This window comes from Notolepis coatsorum (assembly GCF_963971535.1).
Source record: "Notolepis coatsorum genome assembly, chromosome: 19".
Taxonomy (NCBI): Eukaryota; Metazoa; Chordata; class Actinopteri; order Aulopiformes; family Paralepididae; genus Notolepis; species Notolepis coatsorum.
Window position 1 is genome coordinate 17,220,629 of NC_140183.1, and position 22,580 is coordinate 17,243,208.

At 39.3% G+C, this 22,580-nt stretch overlaps 1 protein-coding gene across 1 annotated transcript in view; it reads right to left on the reverse strand.

Moving 5' to 3' along the window:
* tmem116 (transmembrane protein 116) overlaps window positions 1-21,601 on the reverse strand; it is a gene marked incomplete at both ends in the record, with an annotated part of 306,519 nt that extends 284,918 nt beyond the window's left edge. The window contains 3 exons of the mRNA XM_084336554.1: window positions 15,047-15,110; window positions 21,316-21,362; window positions 21,521-21,601. Coding sequence (XP_084192680.1) covers window positions 15,047-15,110; window positions 21,316-21,362; window positions 21,521-21,601 — 192 coding nt within the window. The remainder of the gene's footprint in view (window positions 1-15,046; window positions 15,111-21,315; window positions 21,363-21,520) is intronic.
* Window positions 21,602-22,580: the final 979 nt, after the last annotated feature.

Below are 22,580 nucleotides of genomic sequence, written 5' to 3' on the forward strand. Positions count from 1 at the left end.
AGCGTGAAGAGGGCAGTGGGAAATGATTAAGTTCATATACTCACTGTCATTGATGATCGTTCTTTGCTTCATTGAGGGAGGAAATATGTTCAGAGTGGCTATGTTTAACTTGTGAAATGAAAATATGTTTGATGATGCATATGAAGATAATGTTACAGATGTATTAGGTTGGTAGACAGTTTTACTTTAGAAAATTAAGCGCTTTCAGCTATGATGCTTCATGGAGGTGGGACTGGCTTGGGAGTGGGGTTATATCTTTTAGCTCTTACATTGGTTGTCTGGTAAATTACAATCACTACAACTGTAATGGAAACATTTTAGAATGATGAATATATTTGTCAGATTTAAACATTGAAATCATTGACTTTGTTATTGTTAGCATTCTTACCAATATGATCCATCAATGAACACCATTTAATTTCTCGCGCCTGTTGTTTTGACTGCTGTTTGATTGGTTACACCTCTTGAATGATTAAGATCAGCAATTCTTTCTCAAACAGCAAGGCTGTTTTTTAACAACAATGCTATGCTGTATTCAGTAGTGTAATAGTATTCTATGAAGTTGTGTTGTATCTTCCTCTGATCGATATGTGCGTTATAATCATGAACAGAAACAGCCATAAGTGAAAATGATGTTCCTGTGTACAGCTCCCTGTCCTAACTGATTGAGTGGTCAAGACTATACTTTCAGGGATCATTTCTATAGTTTCTGACTTGTGAAATGTGTTTCTAAGGTGTTTGGTTTTGCTAACCACGATGAAGAGATGCAATATTTCCTTCTGAGCGTGAAGAGGGCAGTGGGAAATGATTCAGTTCATATACTCTCTGTCATTGATGATCGTTCTTTGCTTCATTGAGGGAGGAAATATGTTCAGAGTGGCTATGTGTAACTTGTGAAACGAATTTTTTTTTGATGATGCATATGAAGATAATGTTACAGATGTATTAGGTTGGTAGACAGTTTTACTTTAGAAAATTAAGCGCTTTCAGCTATGATGCTTCATGGAGGTGGGACTGGCTTGGGAGTGGGGTTATATCTTTTAGCTCTTACATTGGTTGTCTGGTAAATTACAATCACTACAACTGTAATGGAAACATTTTAGAATGATGAATATATTTGTCAGATTTAAACATTGAAATCATTGACTTTGTTATTGTTAGCATTCTTACCAATATGATCCATCAATGAACACCATTTAATTTCTCGCGCCTGTTGTTTTGACTGCTGTTTGATTGGTTACACCTCTTGAATGATTAAGATCAGCAATTATTTCTCAAACAGCAAGGCTGTTTTTTAACAACAATGCTATGCTGTATTCAGTAGTGTAATAGTATTCTATGAAGTTGTGTTGTATCTTCCTCTGATCGATATGTGCGTTATAATCATGAACAGAAACAGCCGTAAGTGAAGATGATGTTCCTGTGTACAGCTCCCTGTCCTAACTGATTGAGTGGTCAAGACTATACTTTCAGGGATCATTTCTATAGTTTCTGACTTGTGAAATGTGTTTCTAAGGTGTTTGGTTTTGCTAACCACAATGAAGAGATGAGATATTTCCTTCTGAGCGTGAAGAGGGCAGTGGGAGATGATTCAGTTCATATACTCTCTGTCATTGATGATCGTTCTTTGCTTCCTAGTGCTTCATTGAGGGAGGAAATATGTTCAGAGTGGCTATGTGTAACTTGTGAAATGAAAATATGTTTGATGATGCATATGAAGATAATGTTACAGATGTATTAGGTTGGTAGACAGTTTTACTTTAGAAAATTAAGCGCTTTCAGCTATGATGCTTCATGGAGGTGGGACTGGCTTGGGAGTGGGGTTATATCTTTTAGCTCTTACATTGGTTGTCTGGTCAATTACAATCACTACAACTGTAATGGAAACATTTTAGAATGATGAATATATTTTTCAGATTTAAACATTGAAATCATTGACTTTGTTATTGTTAGCATTCTTACCAATATGATCCATCAATGAACACCATTTAATTTCTCGCGCCTGTTGTTTGCTGTATTCAGTAGTGTAATAGTATTCTATGAAGTTGTGTTGTATCTTCCTCTGATCGATATGTGCGTTATAATCATGAACAGAAACAGTCGTAAGTGAAGATGATGTTCCTGTGTACAGCTCCCTGTCCTAACTGATTGAGTGGTCAAGACTATACTTTCAGGGATCATTTCTATAGTTTCTGACTTGTGAAATGTGTTTCTAAGGTGTTTGGTTTTGCTAACCACGATGAAGAGATGCGATATTTCCTTCTGAGCGTGAAGAGGGCAGTGGGAAATGATTAAGTTCATATACTCACTGTCATTGATGATCGTTCTTTGCTTCATTGAGGGAGGAAATATGTTCAGAGTGGCTATGTTTAACTTGTGAAATGAAAATATGTTTGATGATGCATATGAAGATAATGTTACAGATGTATTAGGTTGGTAGACAGTTTTACTTTAGAAAATTAAGCGCTTTCAGCTATGATGCTTCATGGAGGTGGGACTGGCTTGGGAGTGGGGTTATATCTTTTAGCTCTTACATTGGTTGTCTGGTAAATTACAATCACTACAACTGTAATGGAAACATTTTAGAATGATGAATATATTTGTCAGATTTAAACATTGAAATCATTGACTTTGTTATTGTTAGCATTCTTACCAATATGATCCATCAATGAACACCATTTAATTTCTCGCGCCTGTTGTTTTGACTGCTGTTTGATTGGTTACACCTCTTGAATGATTAAGATCAGCAATTCTTTCTCAAACAGCAAGGCTGTTTTTTAACAACAATGCTATGCTGTATTCAGTAGTGTAATAGTATTCTATGAAGTTGTGTTGTATCTTCCTCTGATCGATATGTGCGTTATAATCATGAACAGAAACAGCCATAAGTGAAAATGATGTTCCTGTGTACAGCTCCCTGTCCTAACTGATTGAGTGGTCAAGACTATACTTTCAGGGATCATTTCTATAGTTTCTGACTTGTGAAATGTGTTTCTAAGGTGTTTGGTTTTGCTAACCACGATGAAGAGATGCAATATTTCCTTCTGAGCGTGAAGAGGGCAGTGGGAAATGATTCAGTTCATATACTCTCTGTCATTGATGATCGTTCTTTGCTTCATTGAGGGAGGAAATATGTTCAGAGTGGCTATGTGTAACTTGTGAAACGAATTTTTTTTTGATGATGCATATGAAGATAATGTTACAGATGTATTAGGTTGGTAGACAGTTTTACTTTAGAAAATTAAGCGCTTTCAGCTATGATGCTTCATGGAGGTGGGACTGGCTTGGGAGTGGGGTTATATCTTTTAGCTCTTACATTGGTTGTCTGGTAAATTACAATCACTACAACTGTAATGGAAACATTTTAGAATGATGAATATATTTGTCAGATTTAAACATTGAAATCATTGACTTTGTTATTGTTAGCATTCTTACCAATATGATCCATCAATGAACACCATTTAATTTCTCGCGCCTGTTGTTTTGACTGCTGTTTGATTGGTTACACCTCTTGAATGATTAAGATCAGCAATTCTTTCTCAAACAGCAAGGCTGTTTTTTAACAACAATGCTATGCTGTATTCAGTAGTGTAATAGTATTCTATGAAGTTGTGTTGTATCTTCCTCTGATCGATATGTGCGTTATAATCATGAACAGAAACAGCCGTAAGTGAAGATGATGTTCCTGTGTACAGCTCCCTGTCCTAACTGATTGAGTGGTCAAGACTATACTTTCAGGGATCATTTCTATAGTTTCTGACTTGTGAAATGTGTTTCTAAGGTGTTTGGTTTTGCTAACCACGATGAAGAGATGCGATATTTCCTTCTGAGCGTGAAGAGGGCAGTGGGAAATGATTCAGTTTTGATTGATTGATTGAAAACTTTATTAACAGATTGCAGAATGGGTACAATACAGTACAGCTCAATACACACAATTGTTAAGGGGATGCAGACCAGAGAAAGACTTTCGTCTTGTTTCCACCAGGGTCATATACTCTCTGTCATTGATGATCGTTCTTTGCTTCCTAGTGCTTCATTGAGGGAGGAAATATGTTCAGAGTGGCTATGTGTAACTTGTGAAATGAAAATATGTTTGATGATGCATATGAAGATAATGTTACAGATGTATTAGGTTGGTAGACAGTTTTACTTTAGAAAATTAAGCGCTTTCAGCTATGATGCTTCATGGAGGTGGGACTGGCTTGGGAGTGGGGTTATATCTTTTAGCTCTTACATTGGTTGTCTGGTAAATTACAATCACTACAACTGTAATGGAAACATTTTAGAATGATGAATATATTTTTCAGATTTAAACATTGAAATCATTGACTTTGTTATTGTTAGCATTCTTACCAATATGATCCATCAATGAACACCATTTAATTTCTCGCGCCTGTTGTTTTGACTGCTGTTTGATTGGTTACACCTCTTGAATGATTAAGATCAGCAATTCTTTCTCAAACAGCAAGGCTGTTTTTTAACAACAATGCTATGCTGTATTCAGTAGTGTAATAGTATTCTATGAAGTTGTGTTGTATCTTCCTCTGATCGATATGTGCGTTATAGGCATGAACAGAAACAGCCATAAGTGAAAATGATGTTCCTGTGAACAGCTCCCTGTCCTAACTGATTGTGTGGTCAAGACTATACTTTCAGGGATCATTTCTATAGTTTCTAACTTGTGAAATGTGTTTCTAAGGTGTTTGGTTTTGCTAACCACGATGAAGAGATGCGATATTTCCTTCTGAGCGTGAAGAGGGCAGTGGGAAATGATTCAGTTCATATACTCTCTGTCATTGATGATCGTTCTTTGCTTCCTAGTGCTTCATTGAGGGAGGAAATATGTTCAGAGTGGCTATGTGTAACTTGTGAAACGAAAATATGTTTGATGATGCATATGAAGATAATGTTACAGATGTATTAGGTTGGTAGACAGTTTTACTTTAGAAAATTAAGCGCTTTCAGCTATGATGCTTCATGGAGGTGGGACTGGCTTGGGAGTGGGGTTATATCTTTTAGCTCTTACATTGGTTGTCTGGTAAATTACAATCACTACAACTGTAATGGAAACATTTTAGAATGATGAATATATTTGTCAGATTTAAACATTGAAATCATTGACTTTGTTATTGTTAGCATTCTTACCAATATGATCCATCAATGAACACCATTTAATTTCTCGCGCCTGTTGTTTTGACTGCTGTTTGATTGGTTACACCTCTTGAATGATTAAGATCAGCAATTCTTTCTCAAACAGCAAGGCTGTTTTTTAACAACAATGCTATGCTGTATTCAGTAGTGTAATAGTATTCTATGAAGTTGTGTTGTATCTTCCTCTGATCAATATGTGCGTTATAATCATGAACAGAAACAGCCGTAAGTGAAGATGATGTTCCTGTGTACAGCTCCCTGTCCTAACTGATTGAGTGGTCAAGACTATACTTTCAGGGATAATTTCTATAGTTTCTGACTTGTGAAATGTGTTTCTAAGGTGTTTGGTTTTGCTAACCACAATGAAGAGATGAGATATTTCCTTCTGAGCGTGAAGAGGGCAGTGGGAGATGATTCAGTTCATATACTCTCTGTCATTGATGATCGTTCTTTGCTTCCTAGTGCTTCATTGAGGGAGGAAATATGTTCAGAGTGGCTATGTGTAACTTGTGAAATGAAAATATGTTTGATGATGCATATGAAGATAATGTTACAGATGTATTAGGTTGGTAGACAGTTTTACTTTAGAAAATTAAGCGCTTTCAGCTATGATGCTTCATGGAGGTGGGACTGGCTTGGGAGTGGGGTTATATCTTTTAGCTCTTACATTGGTTGTCTGGTAAATTACAATCACTACAACTGTAATGGAAACATTTTAGAATGATGAATATATTTTTCAGACTTAAACATTGAAATCATTGACTTTGTTATTGTTAGCATTCTTACCAATATGATCCATCAATGAACACCATTTAATTTCTCACGCCTGTTGTTTTGACTGCTGTTTGATTGGTTACACCTCTTGAATGATTAACATCAGCAATTCTTTCTCAAACAGCAAGGCTGTTTTTTAACAACAATGCTATGCTGTATTCAGTAGTGTAATAGTATTCTATGAAGTTGTGTTGTATCTTCCTCTGATCGATATGTGCGTTATAATCATGAACAGAAACAGCCGTAAGTGAAGATGATGTTCCTGTGTACAGCTCCCTGTCCTAACTGATTGAGTGGTCAAGACTATACTTTCAGGGATCATTTCTATAGTTTCTGACTTGTGAAATGTGTTTCTAAGGTGTTTGGTTTTGCTAACCACGATGAAGAGATGCGATATTTCCTTCTGAGCGTGAAAAGGGCAGTGGGAAATGATTAAGTTCATATACTCACTGTCATTGATGATCGTTCTTTGCTTCCTAGTGCTTCATTGAGGGAGGAAATATGTTCAGAGTGGCTATGTTTAACTTGTGGAATGAAAATATGTTTGATGATGCATATGAAGATAATGTTACAGATGTATTAGGTTGGTAGACAGTTTTACTTTAGAAAATTAAGCGCTTTCAGCTATGATGCTTCATGGAGGTGGGACTGGCTTGGGAGTGGGGTTATAACTTTTAGCTCTTACATTGGTTGTCTGGTAAATTACAATCACTACAACTGTAATGGAAACATTTTAGAATGATGAATATATTTTTCAGATTTAAACATTGAAATCATTGACTTTGTTATTGTTAGCATTCTTACCAATATGATCCATCAATGAACACCATTTAATTTCTCGCGCCTGTTGTTTTGACTGCTGTTTGATTGGTTACACCTCTTGAATGATTAAGATCAGCAATTCTTTCTCAAACAGCAAGGCTGTTTTTTAACAACAATGCTATGCTGTATTCAGTAGTGTAATAGTATTCTATGAAGTTGTGTTGTATCTTCCTCTGATCGATATGTGCGTTATAATCATGAACAGAAACAGCCGTAAGTGAAGATGATGTTCCTGTGTACAGCTCCCTGTCCTAACTGATTGAGTGGTCAAGACTATACTTTCAGGGATCATTTCTATAGTTTCTGACTTGTGAAATGTGTTTCTAAGGTGTTTGGTTTTGCTAACCACGATGAAGAGATGCGATATTTCCTTCTGAGCGTGAAGAGGGCAGTGGGAAATGATTAAGTTCATATACTCACTGTCATTGATGATCGTTCCTTGCTTCCTAGTGCTTCATTGAGGGAGGAAATATGTTCAGAGTGGCTATGTTTAACTTGTGAAATGAAAATATGTTTGATGATGCATATGAAGATAATGTTACAGATGTATTAGGTTGGTAGACAGTTTTACTTTAGAAAATTAAGCGCTTTCAGCTATGATGCTTCATGGAGGTGGGACTGGCTTGGGAGTGGGGTTATAACTTTTAGCTCTTACATTGGTTGTCTGGTAAATTACAATCACTACAACTGTAATGGAAACATTTTAGAATGATGAATATATTTTTCAGATTTAAACATTGAAATCATTGACTTTGTTATTGTTAGCATTCTTACCAATATGATCCATCAATGAACACAATTTAATTTCTCGCGCCTGTTGTTTTGACTGCTGTTTGATTGGTTACACCTCTTGAATGATTAAGATCAGCAATTCTTTCTCAAACACCAAGGCTGTTTTTTAACAACAATGCTATGCTGTATTCAGTAGTGTAATAGTATTCTATGAAGTTGTGTTGTATCTTCCTCTGATCGATATGTGCGTTATAATCATGAACAGAAACAGCCGTAAGTGAAGATGATGTTCCTGTGTACAGCTCCCTGTCCTAACTGATTGAGTGGTCAAGACTATACTTTCAGGGATCATTTCTATAGTTTCTGACTTGTGAAATGTGTTTCTAAGGTGTTTGGTTTTGCTAACCACAATGAAGAGATGAGATATTTCCTTCTGAGCGTGAAGAGGGCAGTGGGAGATGATTCAGTTCATATACTCTCTGTCATTGATGATCGTTCTTTGCTTCCTAGTGCTTCATTGAGGGAGGAAATATGTTCAGAGTGGCTATGTGTAACTTGTGAAATGAAAATATGTTTGATGATGCATATGAAGATAATGTTACAGATGTATTAGGTTGGTAGACAGTTTTACTTTAGAAAATTAAGCGCTTTCAGCTATGATGCTTCATGGAGGTGGGACTGGCTTGGGAGTGGGGTTATATCTTTTAGCTCTTACATTGGTTGTCTGGTCAATTACAATCACTACAACTGTAATGGAAACATTTTAGAATGATGAATATATTTTTCAGATTTAAACATTGAAATCATTGACTTTGTTATTGTTAGCATTCTTACCAATATGATCCATCAATGAACACCATTTAATTTCTCGCGCCTGTTGTTTGCTGTATTCAGTAGTGTAATAGTATTCTATGAAGTTGTGTTGTATCTTCCTCTGATCGATATGTGCGTTATAATCATGAACAGAAACAGCCGTAAGTGAAGATGATGTTCCTGTGTACAGCTCCCTGTCCTAACTGATTGAGTGGTCAAGACTATACTTTCAGGGATCATTTCTATAGTTTCTGACTTGTGAAATGTGTTTCTAAGGTGTTTGGTTTTGCTAACCACGATGAAGAGATGTGATATTTCCTTCTGAGCGTGAAGAGGGCAGTGGGAAATGATTCAGTTCATATACTCTCTGTCATTGATGATCGTTCTTTGCTTCCTAGTGCTTCATTGAGGGAGGAAATATGTTCAGAGTGGCTATGTGTAACTTGTGAAATGAAAATATGTTTGATGATGCATATGAAGATAATGTTACAGATGTATTAGGTTGGTAGACAGTTTTACTTTAGAAAATTAAGCGCTTTCAGCTATGATGCTTCATGGAGGTGGGACTGGCTTGGGAGTGGGGTTATATCTTTTAGCTCTTACATTGGTTGTCTGGTAAATTACAATCACTACAACTGTAATGGAAACATTTTAGAATGATGAATATATTTTTCAGACTTAAACATTGAAATCATTGACTTTGTTATTGTTAGCATTCTTACCAATATGATCCATCAATGAACACCATTTAATTTCTCGCGCCTGTTGTTTTGACTGCTGTTTGATTGGTTACACCTCTTGAATGATTAACATCAGCAATTCTTTCTCAAACAGCAAGGCTGTTTTTTAACAACAATGCTATGCTGTATTCAGTAGTGTAATAGTATTCTATGAAGTTGTGTTGTATCTTCCTCTGATCGATATGTGCGTTATAATCATGAACAGAAACAGCCGTAAGTGAAGATGATGTTCCTGTGTACAGCTCCCTGTCCTAACTGATTGAGTGGTCAAGACTATACTTTCAGGGATCATTTCTATAGTTTCTGACTTGTGAAACGTGTTTCTAAGGTGTTTGGTTTTGCTAACCACGATGAAGAGATGCGATATTTCCTTCTGAGCGTGAAGAGGGCAGTGGGAAATGATTCAGTTCATATACTCTCTGTCATTGATGATCGTTCTTTGCTTCCTAGTGCTTCATTGAGGGAGGAAATATGTTCAGAGTGGCTATGTGTAACTTGTGAAATGAAAATATGTTTGATGATGCATATGAAGATAATGTTACAGATGTATTGGGTTGGTACAGTTTTACTTTAGAAAATTAAGCGCTTTCAGCTATGATGCTTCATGGAGGTGGGACTGGCTTGGGAGTGGGGTTATATCTTTTAGCTCTTACATTGGTTGTCTGGTAAATTACAATCACTACAACTGTAATGGAAACATTTTAGAATGATGAATATATTTTTCAGATTTAAACATTGAAATCATTGACTTTGTTATTGTTAGCATTCTTACCAATATGATCCATCAATGAACACCATTTAATTTCTTGCGCCTGTTGTTTTGACTGCTGTTTGATTGGTTACACCTCTTGAATGATTAAGATCAGCAATTCTTTCTCAAACAGCAAGGCTGTTTTTTAACAACAATGCTATGCTGTATTCAGTAGTGTAATAGTATTCTATGAAGTTGTGTTGTATCTTCCTCTGATCGATATGTGCGTTATAATCATGAACAGAAACAGCCGTAAGTGAAGATGATGTTCCTGTGTACAGCTCCCTGTCCTAACTGATTGAGTGGTCAAGACTATACTTTCAGGGATCATTTCTATAGTTTCTGACTTGTGAAATGTTTTTCTAAGGTGTTTGGTTTTGCTAACCACGATGAAGAGATGAGATATTTCCTTCTGAGCGTGAAGAGGGCAGTGGGAAATGATTCAGTTCATATACTCTCTGTCATTGATGATCGTTCTTTGCTTCCTAGTGCTTCATTGAGGGAGGAAAAATGTTCAGAGTGGCTATGTGTAACTTGTGAAATGAAAATATGTTTGATGATGCATATGAAGATAATGTTACAGATGTATTAGGTTGGTAGACAGTTTTACTTTAGAAAATTAAGCGCTTTCAGCTATGATGCTTCATGGAGGTGGGACTGGCTTGGGAGTGGGGTTATATCTTTTAGCTCTTACATTGGTTGTCTGGTAAATTACAATCACTACAACTGTAATGGAAACATTTTAGAATGATGAATATATTTTTCAGATTTAAACATTGAAATCATTGACTTTGTTATTGTTAGCATTCTTACCAATATGATCCATCAATGAACACCATTTAATTTCTCGCGCCTGTTGTTTTGACTGCTGTTTGATTGGTTACACCTCTTGAATGATTAACATCAGCAATTCTTTCTCAAACAGCAAGGCTGTTTTTTAACAACAATGCTATGCTGTATTCAGTAGTGTAATAGTATTCTATGAAGTTGTGTTGTATCTTCCTCTGATCGATATGTGCGTTATAATCATGAACAGAAACAGCCGTAAGTGAAGATGATGTTCCTGTGTACAGCTCCCTGTCCTAACTGATTGAGTGGTCAAGACAGTAGAATACTGTGTACTTGGCAGCGCTCAGGTGTGAACGTGTGCTACGCTACATGCTCTACAGATCGTCTGGGTAAATACAGGTTCAAACAAATTGCCAGATAATTCCATCTGAATCCCAATCTGATGATGGAAATGAGAACAAAACAGTTTTGTATGTAAATCACTTATGGACAGATTCTTGAGGAATAGATAGGTATGGGTACCTTTCACATTTTAACCGATACGGTACCCAACGGTACCTTTTTTCCATACTTTAGTCTCAACACATTTTATTTACCTACCTCAGTCGTGAAAAAAATAATCCAAACTTCAAATAACTACAATTTCGACCATTTTCGGCTTGCCATTGCTCCGACTGCTTTGTTGTTGAATCAAGTCAAATCCTAGGTAAGCATATATTGTGCGTGTGAACGTTGACATGAAAAGGAAAAAGCAAAAAAAGAAAAAAAAAAAAAACTTGAATCGATACTCGATGTTTCGGTTCGGTACCTCAAAAGTACCGAATTCGGTACCCATCCATAGGAATAGAGTCTATCAATACAATGTCCACCCACCGCTGTGTAATCTAAATAATGTCACTCAGAAGCCAGGCAGGACCAATAGTGTGCGAACCATACCTGGTCTTCGGGGAAGCTCATTATTTTTCTTTCGGGGGGGGGGGGACTCACAGGGAGGACTTTACTGTGACGCTTTCTGACATATAGGCTATAGGTATGAGTAACGTTACAGAACCACACATAGTCCACACCACACAGGTCTGCAGGCATGATGAAGACGCACATATTGAAAAACACATGCTCAGATTAACCCCTCTGATCCAACACTAAAATTCACACACAACAGTCCTATTTACACATAAACACACGGATGAACCAATACCGAACAACAAGTCCACGACCAAACACATCGAGTCTAACATTATTATAGTAGGCAAGTGCAACATTATCGCCACCCACCTGATGGTGACACACAACAGTCCTATTTACACATAAACACACGGATGAACCAATACCGAACAACAAGTTCACAACCAAACACATCGAGTCTAACATTATTATAGTAGGCAAATGCAACATTATCGCCACCCTGGTGAAGATCTGCCCAATTCTCAAAATCTGCATGTCACAGTAGTCCCTGCAGCAAGCTGCTTCGCCTTCTTTGTAAAACCAAAATTGGTTAGAAGGCTTACTTCTTTGATATTTCGTTTAACTTTCGACATTATCTGACCTGAATACCTGTATTTTGTTTTTTTTAAACGGTGGGTGAAGTTTGATTTGTGCCTGCAGGCTGCAGCGCCGCCACACTCCGAATGGTAAACGCAAGAATAGCATGCCATCTATTACGAGTAGGGTATATCTGCAGTGCCGCAACCCCATATATTTATGCTATTGTCTATTACAGTGAATTAGTGCGCAAATCATTAATCATACTTCAAAATAGCCTAATTTTATTATTATACACGATGATGACGATACAGAAAATTACAGAACAATTTGAAATGCATGGCAAAAATAGCATTTATTGTCAGTATTTTAGAGACCCGCCAAAAATTCACAAATCATGTTTTGAGGGGGGCTTATGTCTCATATAGGGGAGCCATGGCTCCCCCAGCTCCCCCATGGTTTGCACCCTGTCTGCAGAGCCGCAAGCCCAACATTTCTGTGTTCCGTGTTGCCGGTTAGGGTTAGGGTTAAGGTTAAGGTTAGGGTTAGGGTTAAAAATAAACAGCACAAACTGACTACTTCCGGGTTTTACAGGAAACAACACAAGGTACAAGCCCCGTCGCCCCGCCCACGCACAGTCAAACAGAGTACAAGCCCCGAAATCCTGCCTCAAACAGGGTACAAGCCCCGAAGCCCCGCCCAGACGTTGGGCTTGGGCTCTGCAGATATACCCTACTCGGCAGGACAGCTGTTTAACACATTGAGTGCCAACAACGAGATTAGTCGTGTTAACTCGCCATGCGTTGAGTGCCAATGACGAGTTTTCTCGTCTTTTTCTCGTTTTTGCTTTTATTAGCAATATCCATAGATTTTTCATCCATCCAGCCTGACGTTATCATTGGGAATGGGTCTGAGCTCGAAAAGGGCTAAACCGGTCCGGGGTTTTCCCTTCTCTGGCAAGCAGTATCTGTTACCACATTCACTGGGGAGGCTGGGAGCAGCTTTCGATTATGTGTTTTGGACTATAACGTTGGATCAATAAACGCAATCAATATTTGGAATGGCGATCAGGAATTGGATTAATCTTTTTGCAGAACATCTGATGTGAGGTAAGGACTCTATTTTACCAGTATTGGGTTAATCAGATGTTTTTTTTCTCAGCCATCGCAGCGTGTCTGTGTGTGTGTGTATGACGTTAGCGCTGACCAGGTCATGGATAATAGATTTTTCAGCCCGCTTCTCTAGCGTGCATAAGTACACATATACTATCGATAATCTAGCATTTATTTGAAAACTATTCATAAATCAGCCGAAAAATTTCAACGTGTTTTGTGTATTCCACTAAAGAGCTATTATCGCGGAATTTCTCTGGAATTACTATAACAATACTATAACAATAATAACTCTCCAAAACTATACTCGTATTCAAAACAGTATAAAACGGAAATGTACCAATGAAAAAACAATCCGTTTCGTACATGTTGACTGCAAGCAAGTCATTGATAAGCGAGGGGTGTTTTAGACCCATAGCCATAATTTAAGATATAGTTTAAGCCTTCGCAAATTTCCCCGACCTCCCATTGACTTCCTTACTGGCACTCTAGCCCATATATGGTCAAAGGGGCATGGCACTCAATGTGTTAAAGGAACACGCCAACATTATGGGATATGTGCTTACCATCTTCTCCAGACAAGAAGATAGATACCAGTTTCCTCTCTGTGTGTTCAGCAGAAAGCTATCTGGCTGCAAGCTACTGTAGCCTAGCTTAGCACAAATGAATGGAACCGGATACGGACCACTAGCCTAGCTTAAAACTCCACAAGGGGTGTTTTTGACCAACAGTTAGCTGACTAGCTGGTCCATATCCTAACAATAAACCTAACAATAAAACAAATCTTGACAGTCTCCGATCCTGCCCTAGTCCAGCCCTTTGTAAAAAAAACAACAACGGGCGTGCTCTTTGACCCCGAGTTTACTTTCAATAGGCAGGTAAACTCGGTGGTGAAGGGGTGTTTCTTCCAGCTCCGGTCCATAGCCAGGATCAAGGCCATTCTCTCCCCCTCAGACCTTGAAAGAGTAATTCACGCCTTCATATCCTCACGGTTAGACTATTGTAACTCCCTGTACTGTACCTGGGGCTTAATAAATCAACCATAGCCCGCCTACAACTACAACTACAACTACCCCAAAACGATGCTGCTAGACTGCTCACAGGTACCCAGAAGAAAGCTCACATCACACCTCTGTTCTTGCCTCCCTTCACTGGCTCCCGGTGCGCTACAGGATAGAATTCAAGGTTCTCCTATTAGTTTACAAAGCCCTTAATGGTAAGGCCCCTGTTTACCTAGCAGACCTCCTCACCCCCTATACCAACAGCAGGGGCCCTCAGATCGGCTGACAAGGGTCTCCTAACTACCCGTAGGTCCAATTTAAAGTCTGGGGGGGGGGGGGGGGGGGGGGGGGGCATGCTTTTGCTGTCGCAGCCCTTAACCTCTGGAACAGCATCCCCATGTCCATCAAATCTGCCCCCTCCATCGAGTCTTTTAAATCTAAACTCAAAACCCATCTATACTCCCTGGCCTTCCCTGACTCACTCTGACTCTTATTCTATACTTTAGCACTTTTCTTTGTTTTTAGCTATGCGACTTACTGTCTAAATGTGCTATACAAATACATTTGATTGATTGATTGATTGATATCCGCTTCCATTCATTTGTGCAGCCGGATAGCTTTCTACTGAACGCACAGAGAGGAAACTGGTATCTATCTTCTTGTCTGACTCTGGAGAAGACGGTAAGCACCTCTCCCACAATGTTGCCATGTTTCTTTAAAGACCACCAGACATGACAGTCTGCCGCCACAAGACAGGCAGATCATTGGAACACATCAGGCCAGTGTTTCATGATATACCATTTTATCTTCCTCTTTCACTGTATATTATTTTAAAGATGCAATGAGTAAATAATGGAATAGGAGACAGTGGTCACTCACCTCAGGAGTCCAGATGAGACTTTGTGAAGTCGCATACACGATTATGGAGCCCGAACCAAGGATGCTGCATATCAACACATTGGCATGAAAACATTATAGTCAAACAACACTTTTGGAAGTTATTATTGAACTCAATATTTTACCAAAGAATGTTGGAAGGACAAAAGACCCAAACAGAAGGCAGTCTATCAACTTCACCTTGGATTATTTTAAATGGTTCTTTTTTCTCTCTCCACATAAATAACTAACTTAATTTGTATAGTATTCTCTAAAAAAACAGATTAAAAAGCACATAGGAAACCATAAAAGCAATGAATAACTGAAATTAAGCAATTAATGAATGAAATAAGAAATAGACGTGTAAATGCTACATGACACCTGTCTCCAGATCCAGAGTACTTTGTTTTTTTTACCCTTTTCCCTATCAACAGTATTGTGTCGGGATTCGAGAATCATGTGTGTAGAGTCATCGTTCAGTTGCACTTTCTGACAATTTCATGATTTCTATGTGTATCAGTGACAAACCGTAAACAAATAGGCCTATTAAGATGTTAGATTATGATGAATTGAAAATGGGGGACCCTGATGTAAACAAGACGAAAGTCTTTCTCTGGTCTGCATCCCCTTAACAAACAGGACACAAAATGATCTAACTCCTACTGCAATTGTGTGTATTGAGCTGTACTAATTTGTACCCATTCTGCAATCTGTTAATACAATTTTCAATCAATCCTAATATGAAAAACGATGTGATTTAATTAAGCATTACATCACGCGCAGGAGTGCGTTATGAGAATTAGAGCATGCCTAGGGTGGTCGTTAGACCCCCCCTAGGCATGCTCTAATTCTCATAATGCATGACTGTGCGTGGTGTAATGGCTTTTATACAAGTGGCGCATTCATCCAACCTTATTGCTATACAATAAACACACATTAATTGAAGATTTATTGACAAAACCATCCGCAGAAAAAGTAGTTCCAAAAAAAATAAGAGAAGTTGCCTCTGTGTGGAAGCAGCTCGGAGGTGCACTGTTTCAAGGCAAGAATGAAGTGAGCGTGTTATTGGTTTGATTGATTGATTGAAAAAGTTATTACAGATAGACAGTGCTTACATCTTTATACAATTGCCGAATTCATCCAACCTTATTGCTATACAATAAACACACATTAATTGAAGCATAATGGAGATTTATTCACAAAACCATCCGCAGAAAAAGTAGGTAAAAAAGAAAATGTGAATTTGCCTCCTCCTCCTCCTTTTTTTTTTTTTTTTTTTGGCTACTTTCTATAGAAGCATCTAAGAACGAAGTGAGCGTGTGTTATTGGAATGATTGATTGATTGAACATTTTATTATTGTCTGCCTTGTTTCGAACTGGTTATGCTTAGGCCCTCTTTCGAAGTCGGTTATGCTTAGAGTTTATCTTTAGAGCAGGGCGATAGACCACCAGCCCTGATTCCAAACTCTAAGCATAACCGACTTCGAAAGAGGGCCAAAGCATAACCAGTTCGAAACAAGGCGGACATTAATACAATTTGCAATCAATCAATCAATCATTCCAATAAAACACGCTCACTTCATTCTTAGATGCTTCTATAGAAAGTAGGTTAAAAAAAAGAGAGAGAAGTTGCCTCCCTATAGGAGGCAAAATTTCTTTTTTGAACCTACTTTCTATAGAAGCAGCTGGGAGGTGCGCTGTTTTAAGTGAGCGTGTGTTATTGAATTGATTGATTGAAAATTGTATTAATGTCCTTCTTGTTTCAAACTGGTTATGCTTAGGCCCTCTTTCGAAGTCGGTTATGCTTAGAGTTTGGAATCAGGGCTGGTGGTCTATCGCCCTGCTCTAAAGATAAACTCTAAGCATAACCGACTTCGAAAGAGGGCCTAAGCATAACCAGTTCGAAACAAGGCGGACATTAATAACATTTTCAATCAATCAATCAATCAATCATTCCAATAACACACGCTCACTCTTAGATGGCATGCACCTCCGAGTTGCTTCACAGCATGCCGTCTAACAATGAAGTGAGCGTGTGTTATTGGATTGATTGATTGAAAATTTTATTAACAGGAGTGTCCTTTTGACGAATGCATCTAACAACAGACTTCCCGCAATTAATATTTTGTTCCACAATGAGTCATGACCAACCAATTACATAATCCAACATTGTGTAAGCAACTAACACATTCCATGTGACAGAATAGTTTTTGAATGAGTCGTTAGGACGCTATCCATTCGTAAAGATTATTGTCCGCCATCTTGGTTTAATTTCTAAAAACTCGAACTGGCGGAGTGATTGTGATTCGGTTGTGGGCGGGTTCTAGGATCACGAGCGTGTGTTATGAGACATAACCACGGCTCACTTGACTGTTTCAGCCAATCAGAATCAAGAAATTTGCATGCCATTGTATAATGTAAATTAAGGCGAGACAGCACCCCCAAAATCGCCTTTTTGCTTTTTTTCAACGATATTGAGATTGTTATATTTTGCTTCCTAAACATGTCTTCTATGAAACTAGTGACAATAAAACGTCAATAACACACATTTAGTTGTTTATTTGACTTAATTTTGCCTGATTGCATCCATAAATGTGCACATATTTAATGGGGAAGTGCCTCATTTGCATATATAAACATAAAATTCAGAAAACTTGCAATATATCTTTTCTTAGTTTATATGTACATAACAAACTGGGAAAGTTTCATAGTGATATCTATTCAAATATTTTGTTTGCCTATTAGAGGGTAAGCTACTACACTGTTTGTTTGTAGCCTGTGTGTAGTTCTGTTCAGTTCAATAACATCATTATTATTATGTTATTCAGTTATCAGGCATGTGTTTAGGTTGTCTATTACTAATGGTTTGATTGGGTGTTGTGTTTGTAAATAGCTGTTTCAAATACAAATGTATGGCATTTTACAATACAAAACTTTGAGGTCGTTTTCTGAAAAACTAGTTTTTATGCATTTTACTTACACACAAGTCTTGGAACTCCATTTTCCCTAGTACCTACACACACCAACCTTTCCACATTTCTTCCCATCCATATTATGCTTGTTGTGAAGGATCAGATTAAACTGAATATATATATTTATTTATGGATATATATTTAATAGTATTTGTATATCGTTGATATCCCCTGTATATTCCTTGTACAATATACACTGAATATCCCTTTAGTCTACTAACAGCCCATAATAGTTTCATTCTACCATTGGACAAGAACCTGGCGCCAGCAGCCAAGCCCCTTGGTTCAAGTTCAATCGTGCCGACGAACATGTCGTTACAAGCCCGGTTCCGCGTAGGAATACGTCTGGCGAAATACGAATGGTACTATTTGTTCACAGCGCATATATATATGGCGCAAGTAAAGTAGAACTTTCTTTTAGTCCATTAGTCCTTTACCCTCCAACCTAGTAACAGACGCGAAGCCTCACCCACGACGCACGTGTGGTGCAGTAAGGCCTACTTGGCCTCAGAATAGGCATTGAGACATCGTGTGGATTAATAGTTGAATTGTCATAGTTTGGCACTATACCGTCGAGTGGGACGTATTTCTATTAAGTTAATAATAGTCTATTATGTATGGTGCATCGTTCGGTTAGAGTTATAAAGTGAGCAGTACCCCCATCGTTCCTGACGTTATCTGGAGTCTTAACCAGGCTGGGCAGACCACGTGTGGTGCTTGCATCCGAGGAGCTCCGGGCCAGGACGAGTGGACCTGTACATTGGATTACTTTACCCGGACGACGGCGAGCCTTCCACGGCTTGGATTATCTACGTGCTTTGGGTGCTTTGATTATGCCATGGATAACGGCCAACACTGCTGAGTGTTGGAACTACCCCCCCGAGAGGAGTCCAGGTGAGACGGCGCTCTACCCGAGTGAGGTCGCCTCACGTCTCTTCGTTGTGGACCGGCAGCTACCGTCCACCAGAGGGCCCAGCTGTATTCATCTGCGGACCGAGGTTCTGTGGGCACCGTGTTCAGCACTCTGAATTCTCCCAAGAAATCGTCGGCCAGATGGGATAACGCCAGCGGCTCTCCTAACCCCCCCCCCTACTGTCTTACAACCAGCGGGACCCCCCCTTTAGTGTATCCAGCTATAATCATTTAAGTACCATTGCTATAGTTCCCTAAAGAACCAGGTTGTATACTTGCTCCCTGCGTAACCAGAGATTGGACATTCAATGTTGATTTACCTACGAATACTCATTTGCCTTACAAGTGCATTTCAAATCATAAATGTCATTAAGTGAACGTTGTATATACCCTTTGCTATATAAAATATTCGATTTATACATTTGTGTGGACTTCGTTTCATCAGGTGGGAAAGTGTTCATCATATCTATATCATGTACTGTGTGGCCAGAAGTTAAAGTACAAGCGGTAGTGGTTTAATAATACCATACTTATCAATACAGTCAGGGAATTGTACCCCTCAGTTAGTGGTAGACAGTGCGGTTAATCTGACTCTGCTTAGCTAATTAGGTGGGACTAATTAGGGGGCGGCTGTTGTGAAGGATCAGATTAAACTGAATATATATATTTATTTATGGATATATATTTAATAGTATTTGTATATCGTTGATATCCCCTGTATATTCCTTGTACAATATACACTGAATATCCCTTTAGTCTACTAACAGCCCATAATAGTTTCATTCTACCATTGGACGAGAACCTGGCGCCAGCAGCCAAGCCCCTTGGTTCAAGTTCAATCGTGCCGACGAACATGTCGTTACAAGCCCGGTTCCGCGTAGGAATACGTCTGGCGAAATACGAATGGTACTATTTGTTCACAGCGCATATATATATGGCGCAAGTAAAGTAGAACTTTCTTTTAGTCCATTAGTCCTTTACCCTCCAACCTAGTAACAGACGTGAAGCCTCACCCACGACGCACGTGTGGTGTAGTAAGGCCTACTTGGCCTCAGAATAGGCATTGAGACATCGTGTGGATTAATAGTTGAATTGTCATAGTTTGGCACTATACCGTCGAGTGGGACGTATTTCTATTAAGTTAATAATAGTCTATTATGTATGGTGCATCGTTCGGTTAGAGTTATAAAGTGAGCAGTACCCCCATCGTTCCTGACGTTATCTGGAGTCTTAACCAGGCTGGGCAGACCACGTGTGGTGCTTGCATCCGAGGAGCTCCGGGCCAGGACGAGTGGACCTGTACATTGGATTACTTTACCCGGACGACGGCGAGCCTTCCACGGCTTGGATTATCTACGTGCTTTGGGTGCTTTGATTATGCCATGGATAACGGCCAACACTGCTGAGTGTTGGAACTACCCCCCCGAGAGGAGTCCAGGTGAGACGGCGCTCTACCCCGAGTGAGGTCGCCTCACGTCTCTTCGTTGTGGACCGGCAGCTACCGTCCACCAGAGGGCCCAGCTGTATTCATCTGCGGACCGAGGTTCTGTGGGCACCGTGTTCAGCACTCTGAATTCTCCCAAGAAATCGTCGGCCAGATGGGATACCGCCAGCGGCTCTCCTAACCCCCCCCCCCCCTACTGTCTTACAACCAGCGGGACCCCCCTTTAGTGTATCCAGCTATAATCATTTAAGTACCATTGCTATAGTTCCCTAAAGAACCAGGTTGTATACTTGCTCCCTGCGTAACCAGAGATTGGACATTCAATGTTGATTTACCTACGAATACTCATTTGCCTTACAAGTGCATTTCAAATCATAAATGTCATTAAGTGAACGTTGTATATACCCTTTGCTATATAAAATATTCGATTTATACATTTGTGTGGACTTCGTTTCATCAGGTGGGAAAGTGTTCATCATATCTATATCATGTACTGGATGGCCAGAAGTTAAAGTACAAGCGGTAGTGGTTTAATAATACCATACTTATCAATACAGTCAGGGAATTGTACCCCTCAGTTACAATGCTTCTTTCTATAGAAGGGTATACATTTTATACCAAAACTAGGCGAACATTTGTTTTTTTTATGACAGTAGACAGTATTTCCTGATGTATGGGCTGATAAGAGGACATAGCCACAAAGTCTCTCTATACAAAGTTTCGTTTTGAAACATCAACTAAATGAAACCAAGTTTTTGAATCTGGAAGTGCCTCATTTGCATATATAAACATACAATTCAGAAAACTTGCAATATATTTTTTCTTAGTTTATATGTCCCTAACAAACTGGGAAAGTTTCATAGTGATATCTATTCAAATATTGTTTCCCCTATTAGGGGGTGCTGTCTCGCCTTAAATCAGCAACAGCCTACTCACACACTAACCTCAGAATTGCCATTGCCAACTGAATCCATCTCACCGCTTCATACACCTGCAAAAAAAGAGTAAAACGGTTGTAGCATTAAACACTGTCAAAACCATTTCTGCAACAACTCAACATATTAAGTGTTGAAAGCCACACGCCGAGAGGATAGTCTAATAAGACGATTTCATTGATATACAACTTCGTCCTCTTGAATAATAACTCGCCTCGGTCCAGTCTGTGCGACCAGTGGAGTTCTGCTGAGTGCTGTTAGACAAGATCTCTTCCAAGGTTTCTACAGCCGCCATGGTTGCGCTCCTCGATTCTTCACAGTCCAAAGTCGTCAGCAGAGAACATTCCAAAACACATAAACACACAAGACTCGCAAATCACAAATCAACCTGTGGTTCTATAAACGACCCACTTATTATATTGCACTTAACCCCACCCACGTTCTCATTATCGCTCGGGCCGCTTGAGAAGAACTGCTTAGGGGCTTGGTGCTGGATGGGCAGGAATCAGCTACTCGCTGGCTCCATCTGCTGGCCTCGTGGTGAAGTAACGACACCGCCATGATGATTGATTGAAAATTGTATTAACAAATTGCAGAATGGGTACAATACAGTACAATGGAAGTAACGACACCGCCATGATGGAAGTATGTCTTTTCAACAGTTGAGTTGACACACTTATTTTTTTTTTATCAAACTTTTTATTCTGAATGTATGCAAGGACTTTGTGTTTTCTCTGGTAACTGCAGAAAATAGTCCAAAGACTGCAGTTATAACAAGATTATTGCAATTAATCAAGTATACAGTATCATACGGGGTGGCTGGGCGGCGCAGCGGACATTGCGCTCATCACCAACGCAAGAGACAACGGTATCGAATCCGGCTGTCGGCGTTGCCTCCGGCTTGGGCCGGGCCGTCATACTAACTCAATTGGCAGAGTTAGCGGGTGGGAAGTCGATGGGTGGTAATCTGGACGTTGTAAACAGCGACTCCTACAGGTCGGTTGGGGCACCTGCACAGCAGAGACAGGAAAATGGCAGGGGCAGTGTGAGCCTCCTACACGTTACTCCTCGCCAAATGAGAGTCGGCGCTGGCAGGTGAAAAGATGTGTGGCTGCCTCCACATGTATCGGACATGTGATGGGGCTTATATCCTCCCTACAACCGGCCAGTGGGGGGCACATGCGAGCAACGTTCAAGACAGGGGAGAATTGGCACGGCTAAATTGCGATGGGAGAAAAAAAAATTTAAAAGGAGGAGAAAAAAGTGGACCAAAA